This window comes from Talpa europaea (genome assembly GCF_964194135.1).
Source record: "Talpa europaea genome assembly, chromosome: 4".
Taxonomy (NCBI): Eukaryota; Metazoa; Chordata; class Mammalia; order Eulipotyphla; family Talpidae; genus Talpa; species Talpa europaea.
The window spans coordinates 19,025,353-19,044,305 of NC_140070.1; the positions used below are offsets into that span (position 1 = coordinate 19,025,353).

The 18,953-nt window shown below is 40.6% G+C and overlaps 1 protein-coding gene across 1 annotated transcript in view; it reads right to left on the reverse strand.

The window, feature by feature from the left end:
* Nucleotides 1–14,972: 14,972 nt before the first annotated feature.
* FAT1 (FAT atypical cadherin 1) overlaps nt 14,973–18,953 on the reverse strand; it is a gene marked incomplete at both ends in the record, with an annotated part of 100,846 nt that continues 96,865 nt past the window's right edge. The window contains one exon of the mRNA XM_084231088.1: nt 14,973–15,604. Coding sequence (XP_084087214.1) covers nt 14,973–15,604 — 632 coding nt within the window. The remainder of the gene's footprint in view (nt 15,605–18,953) is intronic.

Below are 18,953 nucleotides of genomic sequence, written 5' to 3' on the forward strand. Positions count from 1 at the left end.
TAAGTCTTTGCCCTCCACTTCTGTACCCACCTCTGCTGGCTTCCCCAGGGATTCAGAACAAAAATGGAACCTGCTGTCGGCTGCAAATGACTGGAGGAAGATTCGGCTGGGAACTTTGGCTTAGAGCAGCTCTAAGCTTCTCAATTCACCTGCACATGTCAAGAAGTGAGTAATTCAAAGTAGCTACAACCTGGCTTCTACCACCAAATTCAAGCAATTATTCTTCAGCAGCTTTCTTCCAGGAATAGTACACACCTCCCCATCTCCCACCCGCACTCTCGCAGCAGACATCCAAGCCCCTATGTCCCTTTATCTCCAAAGGTGGCAGGCCAACAGCAGCCTGGAACTTCTCCACAAAGCGCCAAAGGCTGGCAAGGTCCCTCAACAAGGAAATGAGCCCGCCTGCACCCCTTGACATCCACTTCCCCTTCTGCATCTTATTTCCCTTCTGTATCCTACTCCCATGCCTTAAGGCTAGCGTCCTAAATTATGATGAGTGCATCGCTAATGTACCTGTTCAGAAAAGATTTCAGATACTTGACACTGTGCTCAAAACAGGGTCCTTACTCTCCAATGGCAGCAGCACTGAGGACATGAGATCAAGAGGCGAAATAGAAGCAGTCCAAAAAGAAAGAGGGCATTGAAGAGGGCATTTCAGAATAGAATTATTAAATGAGTTGAATAAATTGGGTATTTTAATTAATAAATGTAATGTTTTTAGAGCTGTTGGGGTTCACAGCAGAATTGGTGGAAAGTGCAGATTCCCCATTATACCCCCTGTCCCCACACAGACATAGCTGGCGCACTCTACATTCCACATCACAGCATGGGTGAGGTGCATTTATTGCAACTGATGAACCTGCGCTGACACATCGTGATTACCCAGTGGCACTGTTTACATTAGGGTCCACTCTTGCTTCGCACATTCTGTTGGACAAGATGCATCCAACATAGTAGCATCACACAGAATAGTGTTACTGCCCTAGAAGCCCTCTGGGCTCTGCTATCCGTCCCTCTCTACATTCCCTGGCAACCACTGATTATTTTTTACATAATTATAAAAAAATACAAAAAAAATTTGTGGGAGTAAGATGGGCGTGAAGAAGGAATGCTAGATTACTGCTTAGTCTTTGTCTTTTATAACTGAGACTGAAAAGCCTTTTCTTATAGGGAGGTAATTGCTGACACCACCTAGGACAGGGTTATAAAAAATGTCCTCTTTCTTCCTGCTGTGTCTTGGCCTGTGGAAACTCTATTACAGAGTCTTATCCTCTGGAGATCCTCGCACCTGCCCTCAGTGCTCCAGAATCTCACCTCACTACCCCTTTCACTGTCATTCTGCGTGTGAATGATCTCAGCTAGATGTTAGTTTCTTAAACGGTTAAAACTCTGACTCCACGACATCAGGTAGCTAACAGAAAACGGACTTTTTATTGTCTCCGTAGTTTTAACATTTCTGAGGTGTCATATAGTTGGAATCCTACAGATTGGCTTCTTTCACTTAATAATTATGCATTGATGTTTTTCTCCATGTCTTTTTTTTTTAAGATTTATTTATGCATACAAGAACTGGGGTACAGGCCAGAGGTGCAGGGGGGGATGGATTCACCAGAGACAGAGTGGGGAACAGAACAGGCAGAATGACTGAAATACACTGCTGAGGGGAGCAGTGGGCGAGACAGGAGAGGTCTACTGTGCCTGCCAGAGATTAAACTCACGCTGCAGAGGCTGCGGATAGCTTCACAGCGCCATGCTTAACCCCTTGAGCCACCAGGGAGGCCTTCCATGTCTTTTCATGGTTTGATACCTCACTTCTTTTTAGAGCAGAATAATTCCACCATCTGGATGCTCCAGCTTATCCATTCAGCTATGCAAGGGCATATTCATTGCTCCCAAGTTTTGGCAATTATGAATAAAATGGATATAAAATCCATGTGCAGCTATTTTTTATGGATGTAAGTTTTCAGCTCACTTAGGTAAATGCTAAGAGATGCTAGATTGTAGGGCAGGAGTATGTGTACTTTTCTAAAAAACCACAAACTGCCTTCTAAAGTGACTATCATTCTGCCCTCCTATAGCAGTGTAAGAGCGTTATTGATGTTCCATATCTTTGTCAGCTTTGGTGTTGTCATATTCTGGAATTGGGCCATTCTAATAGGTGCATAGTGGTATCTCATTAGTAGTTCTCTAATGATATATAATGCTGAATGTCTTTTCATGTTTATTTACCATCTGCACATCTTCTATGGGGAAGTATCTGTTAAGGTCTTTGGCCCAGTTTTCAATCGTGTTGTTCGTTTTCTTATTGTCAAGTTTTAAGATTTTTTTTGTATGTTTTGCATAATAGCCCTTATCAGATGTGTCTTTTGCAAACATTTTCTCCCAGCCTGTGGCTCTTCTATCTGGCTGACCTTATTTGTTATACCTACCTGCCAGAGTTTCCTATTTGCTTGACATTTCGCTTCTGTTCTATTGCTCTGATTTCTACTCCTGCGCCAAAACTCCAGAGTTATACTGCTTTAATTCCTCTTAAGATTTCACTGTCTAAGGCCACAGAAAAATATTGACTATAAACACAAATGATTACTTTAAAGGAGATGCATATAATGTTCCACCTGTCATATAATCATTTCTGTGGGTTTGGTAGAGTCTTTCTATTGAGTAATAGATGTCAAATGCTTGTACTGCATTTGATGATCTTGCTATTAATATCTTTCAATTTCTTAATGTTGCAAACTATCTATAAGAAGTTTATAATGTTAGGCAATCTTTATATTTCTGGATAAAACCCAAATTTATCAAGATATATTTTACTACATTACCAGAATTAATGTAGTAATATTAGGTTGAAGCAAATAAAATTGCCATTTTTCTAAGTCCAAAATAGTCAAATATTGGCAATTTTATTTCCCTCCCAATCTTAGAAGCTATTTATATTTGTTTACAGTTTACTTTTTAATCTTTTAACAAACTTACCTGAAATAATCATTTCCCTTTTCAAACTATATAAGAACCTTAGAATGTTTGGCAATGATCATCCTTCTCTTGTCTTGTTTTACAGTATTTTTATTCCTCAATTAGTCATTACTATTGTTTTAAATTGTTAGCACTTGCTTATCAATATCTTAATTCTCTTTACATTTTTACTTTATCTAAAGCATAATCAGCGAAGATCTATTAGTAGTAAACTCCTTTGGTTCCTATTTGAGTGAATATATTTTTATTTCATCTTCATTTGTGAATGACAGTTTAGCCAAGTATAGAAATTTAAGATGACATCTTTCTCAGTCTTTAGAAGACATTCTCTTACGACCTTCTCACTTCAACTGTGTATAGAAAACCAGCAGTCAATCTAACTGCCTTGCTTTCAAAGGTATTCTGGTTTTCTTTCATTACTTTTAAGAATTTTTTTTCTTAATCTCCAGTGTTCATTGTTCCATTATGTTCATTCACAGAATGCATGTACTGGAGCATAAAATTAATAATATATTAAGCCTTAAAGTTAACCTTCTGGTATTCCTTTAAAAAAAACTTTATTTTATAATTTATGATTTGGGGTGAAAATTTCCTACCATATCTCTGCTTTATAGTGTCACACTAATCAACAGTTGCTAAAACTCTGTTTACATTATGTGACTTGGGTCACATCCACCTTTTTTTATAAAAAAAAAAATTTATTTTGCATACAAGAGCTGGGGCAGGTCAGAGATGCCAGGGTTGGGGTGGGGGGTGAGAGGGTTCACCTGAGACAAAGCGGGGAACAGAACAGGCAGACTGACTGAAATACACTGCTGAGGGGAGCAGTGGGTGAGTCAGGAGAGGTCTGCTGTGCCATGTGTGTTGCTCCCTGGGTGGCCGGGGATCGAACTCATGCTGCAGAGGCTGTGTATTGCTTCACAGTGTGGAGCTTAACCCCTTACACCACCAGGGAGGCCCCACCTTATTTTTTAAAACTCCAATCAAGTATGGTCCATTATTTAATCTATAGGATACTAATTAATGTATGTAATTATTTAGAAAATGAAATTTTCCTTTAAGAAATTCCTTGATATTTCTCCCCTGTACTATGAACAATCACTAGAGAATATAAGAAAGGATGTGAGTGAAGGTTTAGGCAATATTTTCTATGTTATACAAGAAGCCACTTCCACTTCTGTGCATGTGTGTGTATTTGTAGGTGTGTGCCAAGTGTGCAAATTAGGTCTTGCAATTTTCTCTTCCTCTTCTACCAAATAGACCAAATCCTGTTTATTTTAATCCACTACTTTACATTCATCCCTATGACTCCTCAGCAAGTTGAATCCACAACTCTACAGAAACAGCTCTCATAGCCTCCTAATTAATCCCTCTGGACCCCATTTTACTCCCCCTCAATATATTCAAAAGCCAAGGAATTTTTCCCAATTACAAATCCAACTACAATTCTCCCTTGTGTTAAAAACACATACATACACACATAGAGCCCCTCAATGGGGAGCTTGTTGCTCCTTGGAATCTAGGTGAATTTCACAAGTTTTCCAAAACTTTCCATCATTTGATCTTTAGAGCTTTGTTTCTCCTAAACATCCTTCCCTCATCGAGGGCAACTGTTCCACTCTCCAGCCACAGGAACTTTCTCTGGTTTTGCAAACATCACAGTGCCTCCTGCCTCTGTTTTCCCACACATTTCTTATGCATGAAACTGCTCTTTCCATCCCCTTCTCTGGAATCACTCTGGGCCCACCTTCCTCATCCTGGTTCTGCGTTGCTCCCCCACACTTCACTGCACGTCTTTCCTCTGCCTTTCTGAACCATCTGTACCTCAGCTCGCCTGCTGGAATCCTAGGCCAGACTGTGAAATGGTTGTGGCTTCTTTGCATTGTTTCACCTAAACACAGTGCCTGACATCAGGTAGACACCAACAATTATTTGTTGAATAAAATGGGAGAAATGAATCCATGATGTCTAGTGGCTTTAAGATAACGTAATTTCCAGGAAACTATGTCTTTCATCCTATTTGGAAACTTCTAATTTATCAGGAAAAAATGCTATTTGTCAAACTAATGGATTTTTAATGCATTTGTCACCCTCAAGTCATGAAACATTTTTTCTATGTTTATTTCACTAGTCTACAGCAGGAAGAGGGAAATATATTTTTCACTCAAAGAATTATTATGCTACATTATTAAGTTAGTTAATGTGGATTTTATTTGCTTGCCTGGTAAGAAGAAGATTACATTTGGTACTCTGGAAGATGGAAAACAATACAATTCAACAATTTTAAATTTATTTCAAGTGTGTATATTTTCACCAAATATTCATGTATCCTAATTTCCAGAACCAAATATACCATAAGATAATCTTTTACCACTACTTGTTATTCACAAGTTTTCATTTCAACTAAAATATTGGTCATAGGAGAAAATGAATAGTTCAAGGAGTATTAGGAATAGTTCAGATTTTCTTGCTGTTGTTACTAATCATACATGACAAAAGCAATTCAGTCATGTGCCTGCTGTATCCACTGTGGATAGAGCAGTGTTGTAAAATAAATGCACTTGTTGTAAGGCACTTGCTGTAAAATAAATGCACTTGTTGTAAAATAAATGCACTTTTCAGGGGAAAAACCAGGGGGAGAAAGGGAAAGTTAGGGTTTGTGTGAAAACAGACCACTTGGAGTTGGAATTGGCGAGGGAAGACTTGGTCTGGCCAGACAGTCTGAGACTTCCCTTCTGATTCCCAAGCCCTGGGCCTGCTGAGCGCATTGCCATATGTTCTGTTTATGTAACTTGGGGTCTTTGGAAGGTGAGTTGAGAACAAAGGAAATTAAATGACAGTGGATTCACAGCCACATTCCTCAGCGTGTGTTATAATAATATTTCTCATAGTAGGATGAAGTGGAAAGCCCACACAACCAAAAAGACTGAAAAACTTTCCCCTGAACTATAGGACTATGCAAGGTCTTGAATAAAGCAAAGAAAATGAGTGGGGGCCATTTCAAAAAGAGGAATGTCATTATCAGATGATCAGACAGGAGACCAGGCAGCTTTGGTAGAGAGGGTCCCGTTTTGCAAACCAAGGTGTGAAATTGCCTCATTAATTTCTTTATAAATGTACTTGCTGTTTCTTGAAACAATTACTGAACACAAGAGCTAAATACATGGAAACACTTGGTTTTTTTTTTTTTTTTCTATCATCTAGGGAGAAGACACTACAATCAACAATATAAATTCAAATATTGTCTGCTATACTCAAATAAAATGATGATAAAGTAGAGAGCTAACAAATACACAGAAGCTAACTCCCCCTAGACAGGAGTCATTAAGAAAGTTCCTGATGCTTAAAGCAATGGAGACTTGTAAAGGATTCCATCAGCTGGATCTTTCTCAGTGTAACAATGAATGTGAGCCATGGTTCCTCTCCCACAGGGCTAACCTCCTCTTAACCCCCTAGTCAGGAACTTCAGGCCACGTGATCTAAATATGAATCAGATTTTGGGGGGCTGGAGAGATGGTTCTGCCAGCTTGTTTCGGGGTCTCTCCTGAATTCCACGAGTGATATATCAAATATTTACTGAGAAATTTTAGCAAGTCAGGACCTTGGTAACCAGGAAGTGCTACTGCATAAATAAATGGTTTTGCCACAAAAAAGGCATCTGCATCTGCGTATGTATGTGTGAAGTGTGGGTGTGTGTGATGGAGAAGGAACCTCGTTAAATGGAGCTCAGTACCCGTAAATACTTGAATAGGTTGCAGGTGATTTAGCAGCGCTTTTCACCCCTGAGGTTTAACTGTTCCAGGGGCCGCAGCAGCCGGGCCTCTCCTACTAAGCTTGTGGACTAGAGGAGGGGAGTCTCCCTCTGCTCACATTTCCTTGTGTGAAAGTATGAGACAAGAGGCACTCTCTGGGGGTGCGGGTGGGGGAAGGAGAAGTTGAGTTTGTCATTTTAGCTTTCACTGCAAATGACGGATGAGGCATTCCCTTGTGCTCCTCCCCTCTGCCCCCCAATAACTCTCTGTGCCCAGGTCCTACAGATGCAGGACTCAGAACCCCACTCACTGCCTTAGTGTTGAGTTTACAGTATGTTGTGCAACCATCCCAGGCCGGGTAGGTAGATTCACGGTCAGTTCGGGAAGCTTAGAAGAGAAACTTGGAGCCCTTGGCGTCATCCCCACAGGTTTTTAAAAAAAGTACACAGGGGAGGGGCCTCCTTGGTGGCCTACGCGTTAAGTCTTAGTGGGTTAAGTTTCAGCGCTATCACCAAGGCAGCCTGAGTTTGATCCCTGGCCAGGGAGCTACCTACATGGCATGGCAGACCATCCCCTGTCTCGCCCGCTGCTCCCCTCAGCAGTGTTTTCGGTCTGTCTGCCTGTTCTGCTCCCCACTCTGTCTCTGGTGAATCCTCTCACCCCCCACCTCAAACCTCTGGCCTATACCCCAGTTCTTGTATGTGTAGTAAATAAATAAATAGAATAGAGTGTGCATCCCACTTCAAAAATGGGGGGAATAAGCAAAAGTACGCAGGGGAATCAAGCCAGCAGGGAGAAAGCAACTTGAGCCCCCTGTGAATCTCTGTACCTCTTTTCTCTGGGCTGTCTCTGACCTTCTCTCATGGTCTCTGTCTCTCTCTAGCCACACCGCTGCCATAGCTGTTTTCTCTGAGTGACGCCGCCTGTATAGCTTCCGCTCCCGGCTCGGGCGTGCACACCCACACAGGCCCACACCATACTTCAGGCGTCCACCACCAGGCCTGCGTGCCCATGCCCGCGCTCCCAAGCCCCTGCGGCATTCAAGGCCCAGGTGATAGCCACAGAGGGCAGCAACGTAAAAAGCCTATTTCATTTACCCTACAATATGGAAAACATTAGTTATTAGGAAATTGTTCTGATTTTTATTTACTCTCTGTTACTCCAAACGTGCAAACATGTTACTTCAGCATGAACATATATCAAAGACTTGGTTGCTTATAAGTCAGTTTTGTTCACCTTATGTCCACAGGCTGTAACAAGGGTAGAGGCTAGACAAATACTTGTCAATGCAGCCCACAAAATAAGTTGAACTGAGTGAAAAAAAGAAAGAAAAAGATGAGATGCAAACATTGCTTTTGTTTTGTTAATTGAAGCAAAGTGGGAGAGTGAGAGGCACAGGTGAGGCAGCCATGTGCTTGAGCCAGAAAGTGCTCAGCTTATCCTCCTAGTGAGCAGGACTTGATTTGATTCATCCTTCACCTAATGGCAAACAATGCTCTGGCAGTCACTGATGCTAGTAAGTATTCTGAGGTAATTTTGAGGTGAATGAAGCTGAAGTAGCACCCTGAGACTTCATTGCCTCCTCATCGTATAGTCTCCAGTGTTGAATGCACGGAGCTGACAGAAAATAACAAGGATTCATATGATCAAAGCTCTCCTAGATTAGAGTCAGTGATATGTCAAGTAATCTAAATTCATATTTTTTGGAAACTTCTCTGAATTGAGCATGTCCTTCTATAAGAGCACTTAGGAAACTAAACTTTCTTAGGTTACTTTTTAAAAATAATAATTTACTAAAATGCATATTTGAAGATTGAGAGCCCAGGAGAAAGCCATGGTAGGAAAGCATTTATTGAACATCTCTGTGCTAAAACTTCGGGGTGAGGAGTTTTGCCCTTTGCTGTTGGGGTCACTTCATCACACTGTTCAGGCAAAAGGTTTGAGGAAGAAGCTTTGAGGCTTTGAATTCAGTCTCAGCAGAGGCCTGTGGTGTGACCTTCAGAGAGTGCTTCTCTGCTCTCAGGCTCAGCTTCCTGATCTGGAAAAGGGAGCTAGTAAGGAGGAATCCACTGGATAGAGTTGAAGAATTACTCCTGGCTTAATGCGCATGCACGAGTGCTCAGTAAGAATGCTGTCCTCGAGATGGTGGGATGCTTTGGAGTTGCACCTCCTTTTCAGTTGAAGAAATGAAGCTGACTTAAAGTTGTTAGTTCAACCTCACACATCTCATGAGTGGCAGGTACACTCTTGAAGTCAGATCTAGTTGGCTCAATTTGGCAGTTTCTTCCAGCCAAATGCCTGAGGCTGTGGAGTTGGCAAGGGTACCCCGAGGGGCCATGGTTTTAAAAAGCAATCCTCTGCCAACAGTTAGGGTGGACTGAACTTTGACTCATGAAATAGACTGAACCCCAAGGCTGCAGGGCCTTGTAAGGGGGGTGTGGATCACTGTCCATTCCAGTCATGGAATGTCCACCTGAGAAAGGGAGGATTTGGTGAGAAGGGTGGGCTCTGAGCACAGACCCCCAAGGTTACATGAGACTTGACCACATGCAGCTTTGTCAGCATGAACAATGACTTGGGTTCCCTTAGAGAAGATGCGGTGATGATCACAGAGGATACTCCTAGTGTGGTAGTGGTGAGGAGCATGTAGCTAAAACATGACGTGTAGACTCCACAATGTGTGTTGTTATCCTAGTACAAAGAACGCACCCAGCCTGTCCTTCATTGTGAGGACATCTCCAGAAGCCTGGCATGATCCAGAACTATGGCATAGAGATTAAATGTAGGAACCCTGGTTTTCAATGACCTCTGGCCATTCTAAATGTTGTGAAAGTCCCCATTGGAAATAAAAACTCATTACTTTAGAGAATTTAATACTATTAAAAGCAAACAACCTCAGTCCAATGAGTTTTGAGTTGGAGTTTTTGAATTTTAAATATTCAAAGGAATTTTTTTAATCATTTTTTTATTATGGTAGCGTTGGTCCTCAACACTGTATTGATTCAGATTTATGGAATCCCACCTCTTCGTGTATGTTTTATTTTGTCCCTCCTAACTGAAAACATCTATTTAAGCATGTCTACACTTGCAAAAAAGAGAAAAACAATGATTTAAGTTACAAATTTAAAACCATAAATCACAAAACAAGAGCATCATTGGAAAGTGCTTGCAACCCTAATTTGCAGGTGGGCTAACATTTCGAGCATGGCAAAGAGGAGCTGTGTTTGTCTTTGACGGGCCTGAGGGGTTGACACACCCTCTGAGATTATTTCTTCCTCTTCCTATATCCCACCCCAGCCCCCAAACTGTTAGGCAGCACCCATAAACATTAGCATGAATTGAAGTAATTTTACCCCTTGAAACAAATGGGCAGTGGCTAAGACTGGGAATCACTGACTACACTATTATCATCTCACCTACTTCGACTCTGCACTGTTAGCTCTTCATAAGATAGATTTGGCCCAACAACTTCCACTCAAATGCATTTCCTGTTTGCTTTCTCCCTTGTCCAGCATCATTTGAAAATGCAGCTTCTCCCTCGGCTCCCTCTCTAACAGCGCAGGGACAAGCGCATTCATTACCTAACTGTTCACACAAACAGAGGTTTTCGTGACGAAAAAAAAAAACCCATGTCATTCTCTTCAAGTGCTCATTCTGTCTGCTGCAGAGGCAGTAAACCGCTAGCGAGGAAATGAAATTCTGACAAACAGCTCTGTCGCTCAGCTGCTGCACTAATTGAAATTGAACCTCACGCCTTTGGGGAACAGCAATCAGAAAGTCCACAGAAAAGCAAGCAGCTCCATGACCTTCCGAAAGCTGCTGAACAAACACCATGGACTGGGTGACGAGGAGCCTGCCACTAAAGGGGAGCCCACCAGCTATTAAAGACTCGGGCCGCAGGTGAGGGGTCGGGATAGTTCTCTAGGTCTGAGAGGTTACAAACCTAAACATAAAATTTATACGACCTTACTGAAATTGAATCCAAATTACAGTTTATGTTGTAAAGATGATCCACTTTCTTTAAAGATTTATTTATGCATAGAACTGGGATCTAGGCCAGAAGTACATGGTGTGGTAGTGGTGAGAAGATTCACCAGAGAGTGGGGAGCACAACAGCCAGATTGACTGAAATACACTGCTGAGGGGAGCAGCGGGCGAGACAGGAGAGGTCTGCCGCACCATGTGGGTAGCTCCCTGGCCCGGGATGGAACTCATGGCTGGCAGTGTTTGGCGATAGCTTGATAGTGTTGAGACTGAACCCCTGCACCATGGCAAGGCTCAAGATGAGCCAGTTCTTGTCTAGATTTTATTTTCATAGAAATAAACCCACAGGGAGCTGGATTATCCTGAGTTCCCTGATGCAGACCCTCTAGTGCTGGGGGGTAGCTGGGAGGGGCCCGGGCATCACAGGACACAGCTGCAGCCTCCGATTCTGACAGCAAACTGCACCCTGAAGCTGGAGGCTTGCATTGCTTTGGGCACGTGCCTGGTGCATCTGAGCGGCGGGGCAGCCTTAGTTACGTGACAGGTGGTCATTTCCAGTTTGCATGATGCATCTCGTTTCCCGACATGCTCAGACATCCCAAGGGAAAGAACTCAAATTGTCAAAGCTTCTCTCCATCTCTGTGGACAACCCGGTTACCCATTTGTGCTTTAATTATCAATACACAGCAGGAGGCAGAATTTCATGGCAGGCCATTCTGGCAACTCAAAGCACCGATTTCCTACAACTTAACCTAGAGTGTTTGTGAAGGGGAGTGAACAGAGCATTGGAACCCACAACACTCGTATTAACAGTGAGCCTCCTGGGGCACCCTGGTGCATCGCCACATTTTAGGATTATCCCATTCTAGGAAAAGTTTAATTTCTTGGGGAAGGTACAGGAACTTGGCAAAAAGATAATGGTTCCCGCAGCAAATAGGGGAAAGGGTAAGGGGGGTGGTGGAGGGAGGCAGATGGGGTGTGGGCATGATGGTTTGTTGGAGGAAGAAAAAGAAAAAAAAATTAAACAGTATAGACAAAAAAACCCCCAAAATTAGAAAATCAATTTGGCAAGTCAAATAGCCTATAAAAATGAGTTGCAGGAGATCTGAGAAAACAGAAGGGAGTACTTATCAAAGATAGGACACACTATTTCCCAAACTGTGTCCTCATGGTGAGAACAGATTACCTGATACAATGAGAAAGAAAACACACCCAGGTATGACAGGAAAACCCTTGGAGTTGAAGATACAAAAATGTCCTCAAAAGAATATCCCAAAAGAATTGAGTGACACTAGGTCATAAAGAATAAACTGGAATAGGAATAAGAATGGAGTTTTTAATGGTGACAGAGAAAGTCAGAGGACAATGGTTTAATGACTTCAAAATTCTGAACTGAAATTTACCTCTAAATCAGAAATCTGTACCCAGTCTATTAATCAAGTATGAGAATCCAGTACATTTTCAGAAATACAACTCATGTAACAATGACCTCCCATATGCCTCAGATAGTAACTGATGGACGTTCTTCAGTAAAACCAGAGTGAAATCAAGAGAAGCCATGGATCATGGTAAGGGGAATATCTGGGATGACATGGAATCCCAGAGCGGCAGCTGCATAGAGGTTCAAGAGCGCAACCAGGGCCTCCCTGGTGCCTAGGCGCTACTCAGCGCTACCACTGTGAAGGACCTGCAGGCAAAGCGGCCTGATCCCCAGCAGGGAGCTACCTACATGGCGTGGCAGACCCTTCCTGTCTCACCCGCTGCTCCCCTCAGCAGTGTATTTCAGTAGATCTGCCTGTTCTGCTCCCCACTGTCTCTGGTGAATCCTCTCACCCTCTATACCTCTGGCCCACACCCCAGTTCTCCTATGTAAAAATAACAAAAATCTGACAATAAAGGACTAATTCTTAAAAAAAAATAAAAAATAAAATGCTAACGTTCCTATTGTGGCAACAAAAATATATTGAAAAACAGTAATCATCATGCACTGGCTTTAGGAGGGAGGGTTATGTCCATGGGAAAAGTGGAACCAATAGATCTTCTAACCGTTTTCACCGCTAGTAGTTATCTTACAAGTGGATGATAGTCCACACTTGTCTCTCTTCTTTTTCTATTAATTCTTTGCAGTCACACTCCAACTTTGGGGCCTTCCTATCAGCCATTCTCTGCCTGGAACGCTCACTCTCCAGAGAGCCACATGGCACTCTCCCTCATTAATTCAGTTTTTTTCCAAATACCAGTTTGTAATCGGGGCTCTTCCTTCCTCTCAGAATTTCAACCTCCCCTCCTTTCCCTGTACCAACTTCTCTCCTCGGTTCTCAGCACTCCACACACTGCTATGTACTTCTATTTACTGACCATCTCCTGCCACGCTGCTCCTTTCACTCCATGTAAAATCCAAGATGGTAGATACAAAGTTGGTGACCAAAAAACACTTTTGAATAAGTTAATGAAATAGTCGCAAAAGTTTAATTAAAAAGATAAATTGAGGCAACTGTTTAAGAAAGTCACAAAGTAAATGGAAATAAGCATCATATACTCCTTAGCTGTGAATACTGACATGAAGATGCTATAAAACTACGCTGTAAATAATGGGAGGGTAACACAGGTCATGGAGGTTTAGGAGGTTATATGGCCTTCCTCTAACATCACGTTGAGTCAATAGATACATCCCAAAATGAGTGACTCAGGAAATAACAATATACAGACTTAAAAATAAAAAGGAAAAGATGAGAAAAGCAGCTACAGTTGTAAGTGGTTATGTGGAAGTGTGTGGATTTGCTTTATTTTATGTATTTTAGATTTCATTAATGTTGAAGTTATATATATATATAATTTATAAAATAAGTAGAGGTATCCAATGAAAGGGGAAAAATCTTTCCAAAGTTCTAAAAAAAAAAAAAAAAAAACTTGATTCTTTGTAATTGAATCACAATGGATGGGACATAGCTGGTACTGAATAAATACAGAATGATGTGTTAGACAGATGTGTTAGACAGATTTTGACTGTTTAAAGTAGCCTGGAGAAAACAGCTTCTGGATTTTACATTAAGTCACAGAAATGTATATTTTCTTTGATAACAGAAATAGATAAAATGCTTCAGACTTTTTATAATAAATCATGTCAAAAATAGCATTTAAATTATGGCCAGTATATAGTAATAAAATAAATAACTGTATAAAGGAAATTTTCTTGAAATTTTAATTAGAAAATGTGTAATATATATGAATATGAACCCCTGTTTACCTTTATACCTCTAGTTCTGAAAGTATCAAGCAGCTATAAACTGCCACCTTGTGGCTACATCTGTAGGTACAGTCTCGTTTTTGGCCACTAGAAAGAGACCTTTCGCATGACAACCTGTCTTTATATCCATTTTTCTTTCTCAATTCAGCAACTGAATCCTGAACAGGAGAGTAAGTACAAAGGAAAAATAGACAGTAAGCTAAAGTATTTTATTAATAATTTATTGTCAGTAAGAAAGACTGGCTAATGGTTGTTTTCAGTAAAAACCTTTACAAGACCATTGCATCACAAATATACAGACACTTTAAAAACTGTGTCATGGTGGTTTTGGTTCTAAACAGGTATGCAGAAGGTCCCCGTTACACTTTCCAATAATGAAAAATGTTTATAATTCTAAAATACAGCAACCCATTTAAGACATGTCCATGTATCGGATCTTTCTCATCCTATGTACAGCTAAAAATAAATGACTACTGAAATGTACTTATGAAATGTCATACTTCAGTGGAAAAAGGACAAAGTGTGAAACCCTGGTTATATAAAAAAAAAAATCAGGGTGCTAGATGATGATGCTAACACCACCAAAATGCGGTCAAACATAAAAGCACAAAGTATCTTGGAAATCTACTTAAAACTATGAAAAATCAAATCTGTACATGAAATTTACAGGAAAAAAAAAAGACAGGAAAATTAAAATAATCAAATCTATATAAATACACGAATCATGCTAACAAATGGCAGGGCTGATTTTCATTTCATTATTTTTAACACAGACAAATGTAATCCAGACAGATGTTAGGAAGTGGCACAGCCAACATAAAGCTCATCCGATTACAGTAGGTTAGGACACTGGAAATGGCTGAAGGTCCAGAGGCGCGTGGCACAGTGCAGCCATGCCCATTCTAGCTCACGGAGGAGAAGCTCGGCGCACTGCGGCAGAGAACAGTGCAGAGGATCATTTATATAATAACTAGGGTTATTAAAGTCCAGGCACTTTGGGGGGAGTCTGCGCGTCAGACCTGCGTATGCTGTTGCGAATCTAGTGGTGGAATTGTCACCTCTTCAAAGTGGCTGTCGTCTCCGCTCTCATAGTCACTCATCATGACCTCAGACTCCACTTCACAGCACGCCGACACGTCAGAGCAGGAAGCTGTGGAGGCGTACACAGACATGGGCATGTTTTCTACAGTGGGGGCTTCAAAGTTTCTTTGATACCCCGGAGGGTAAGGGGCGTAGGGTTCTCTACAAGCACTATTCTCACCAGTGCCAGGTTTTTGAGGTTCAGACATGTCGGCGGGATAGAAATTGGGCAGATACTGATTCAAGTTGAACCTCTGCCGGTTTCTTGATGAAGAGCCCAAACTACCGGCGGCAGGCATGTCTCTAGGAGGGTGAATGGATTCAAACTGATCGCTGAATTCAGGAGGCAAAGGTGGTAGTTCATCAGGCGCAGGGAAGTCTTCTGGAGGAGGCGGAAAATCACTTTCAATGTCATAGCCTCCAGGGTAATAGTCTGTATCATCGATGGCATTTGGGTCAGTTGAGTACAGGGGTGTCTGCTCATCAATAACCTCGTAATTAGGGAACTCTTGAATATCTGGCAGAGGAACAGCTGGCATCCAATCCGATGTATCCCAGTGATACCCTTGGTAGGAAAGAAGACAACAGGTGTCAGTGTGCGTTCTCCTGAGTGTCTGGGGCACATGCAAACCCAGCACGCACAGGGCAAAGCCATTCACACATAACTCAGGCTCAACGCTTAGGAGACCCTCCATCTTAGCTTTAAACAATCCTCGCAGCCCAACCCAGTTTTGAAAAACCTCTATGAACTAGGCCATATTTCTAAAGCATGGACTTAGTTTTGTGTCCATACCTAACACTGAAAGAAATGAAAAGTTTTAACAGAAACAGTATACTAGCATCTAAATTACATGCACTTTCTACAAATGATCCCAATCAGCCTTTCCATCTCCCTTCTGTAATTTAGAATGTGTTGCTCTATAGGAAGAGAGTAGTGGTTTCCTCTTAGAACATTTTCTTTTCAGTAAAATATCAAATGTCACTTGATCTACATTACCTGTCACTAAAAAAAAAAAAAAATGATACAACACATCCAGTAAAAGTAATCTTAACATGCTAATGTTTTTAAAAGAATTTTTCATAATAATATAATAAGCTTAACATTAAAAACGGCACACATTTTCCACAGCCCTAAGTAAAATAATGACTTACAGTAATACAGGTACGTATGCAAGCATGCCTCACAACCAAGCAGAATGCAATCAAACATTGGGAAATATCACAAAAATTGTGATAGGCTACAACATCAATCTCTGTTACCTTCAAAGGCATAAGGGTCATAAAAGCATAATTATTTTTTCAAAAAGCCTCCCAATTCAGGGATAGCCAGCCCATCCCCCCTTAAGATTTTGAAATCCTTTGACAGGAAAAGGTGAGGCAATACATGTTTAAAATGCAATGCGCAAACAACTATGGACTTAGTTACTGCGGCATTCACTGAGCAAACAAGTGAAGCAAGTCAGCACCAGGGGCAAATCTACTGAGTTTTTTTTTTTAGTGAATATGAATGAACAACTGGCATGCATAAGTCACCTCTTGATTTGCTGAGGTCAGGAGCAGCCAAAGACTCTTTTGGTGGCAGAGTAGAGAGAAAAGAAAACATTTAAAATTAAAACAGATGGCTGAAAAGGCAATAACGTAAGTACATAATACAATGTAAACTGCTTCTCAAGGCCTAGTCAGCCATAATCTATGAAAACTCCAAATGGTTCATAAATTTATGCAGCACAAATAAAATGGGACATGGGAGTAGAGAAAAAAGATGAGTGAATGATGGTCAACTAGAGACCTTGCCAGGAAACAAGACATTATTTTACTTTCTTTTCCTTGTTTCTGGCAATCTAAACCATGAAACACAGAATTTTGTTAGGAGTAACTAAAACACAGTTTACAGGTTCTTATAAAATGTGAATTAATAAGGAATTAAAATTATATCTTCATGTTACTTTGAAACTTTATGAAATCCGTATTTTAAGGACTCGGTAGCATCAGGTTCCTTAGGTGATAATCCCATACATCTAAAAATGCATAACACACAGGCTTTGTGGCACATTACTGCATCCAAGTATACACTAAATTTACAGGAATTCACAAATGAACTTAGGGCACCAGCAGAAGTCAGAGAAAGTAGATGCAAATTCCACTGTTAGAGTCACATGAGCCTGGCAGGGAGCTTACCCTGGGCTGAGTTTCAGGTTGTTACCTTTGAGACTGGGGTAGAAATCCCTGAGTAAATTAGATATAGGGTTAAATATAAAGATATAGGGTTAAATACAAACCATTAACTGCTAGATGTGGTCATGATCCTTACTACTGTGAAATTAGTAATCATTGGCACAAATATATACACTCAGTGCTTTTCTAAACAAGGCTGCTTTCTGCACAATCTACGATGTTGTTGAAAACTACATAATAAAGTAATTTGGAACAAATAAGATCTGACTGATGTTCTCACTTAGGAATTAAAAGTAAAAACTGAAAGGCCTCTAGTGTCTCTAAAAAATGCATAAGGTAAAATTTAATTAATATGTTATCTACAAATGTTTCTTAGTTAACTAAAAATGTAGTAATTCCTTCTTAAAAAAAAGGATTAACAACTCCTGTTACTAAATAGGCATTTAGTAATTCTTAAAATTTAAACCTGCTCTGAACTTTAAATTCCATTTACATTTCTTATATATGTTATAAAATTATTTTTCAGTGGAAACTGAAGTGTTTAAATTTGGCTTTTAAACTCTCATCAATATTTAAGCTATTAAGATCTCATCATGTAAAAACTAAAAATCACAAGACAACTTTACAGATTACTTTCTGATTCATAAAACACGGTAAATAAATGTCTCACCAGTAAATGGAATCCTAAAACCGAAACCTCACAGTGCCCTCCTCCATCAAATGTGGCACAAAACCATTCTTTTTCTCCTCTCAATCCTGACTTTGGATCCCCTAAACTTTATGTACCCTGGATACTCTATGCCATTAGTTCTCAAAGTGTGATCCTTAGATCGAAACAAGCTAGGAGTTTGTTAGAAATGCCAACTCTCAGGGTACAACCCAGTCTTATTCAATCAGACAGTTAGAGGCTGGGGTACAGCAAATTGGGCTTTCGACAAGCCCCCCCAGACAATCTGATTTATAGTTTGATTTATAGCCTGTGCGATTTGCACGTGATTACCTCAAATTCCAGTACAGCAATAAAGGGCTAATTTAATCTAAAACAACTCAAGGGAGGTGGTCAATGCTGTTTCTTGTAATTTTAAACACATAGTTATGACTTCATATTAGATGATTTTCATTAAATAAGAAAATACACCTTCTATCATGTTCTACTGTTTCCCTTAATCATGCTCAGAGAAAATCCAAAAGTGAAAGGTCAACTACAGGTAATTGAGTAACAGCTTTACTCTTATTCATATAAAGAGAATTTCTTGTTTTGAAATTTTAGGGGACAAATAGCTACAATTACTACTAAAGTTCTCAATATTGTGCCATGTAAATACCAGTTGTCAGGATTCTTAGGGGTTACTTCTGGTATCTGTGTAAATCACCACGAATGGAAAAGTAACACAAAGACATCACTTACAGAACATTTTTGCAATGGATCTAAATTATGAATATACACACCTGCAGGAAACAAAAGTACGCACCCCCTTCCTTCCAAACCACAAGCTACTTTTTACAACATGAAAATGGATAAAGCACATAACCCCGGGGCTCAGGCAGCACGCACGGACACCGAGCACACGCAATGGTACCTTCTTTAGTCACCGTGTCAACTACCGCATTGACAAGGTGTATTACAGTCACTATGGAAGCTTGCAAAAAGGCACAAAAATGAGTCAATTAGAAAATTCTTTAGTCAGAAAAAAATGCATTAAATAGGATTTAATTACACAATTTCTACTTCAGAATCT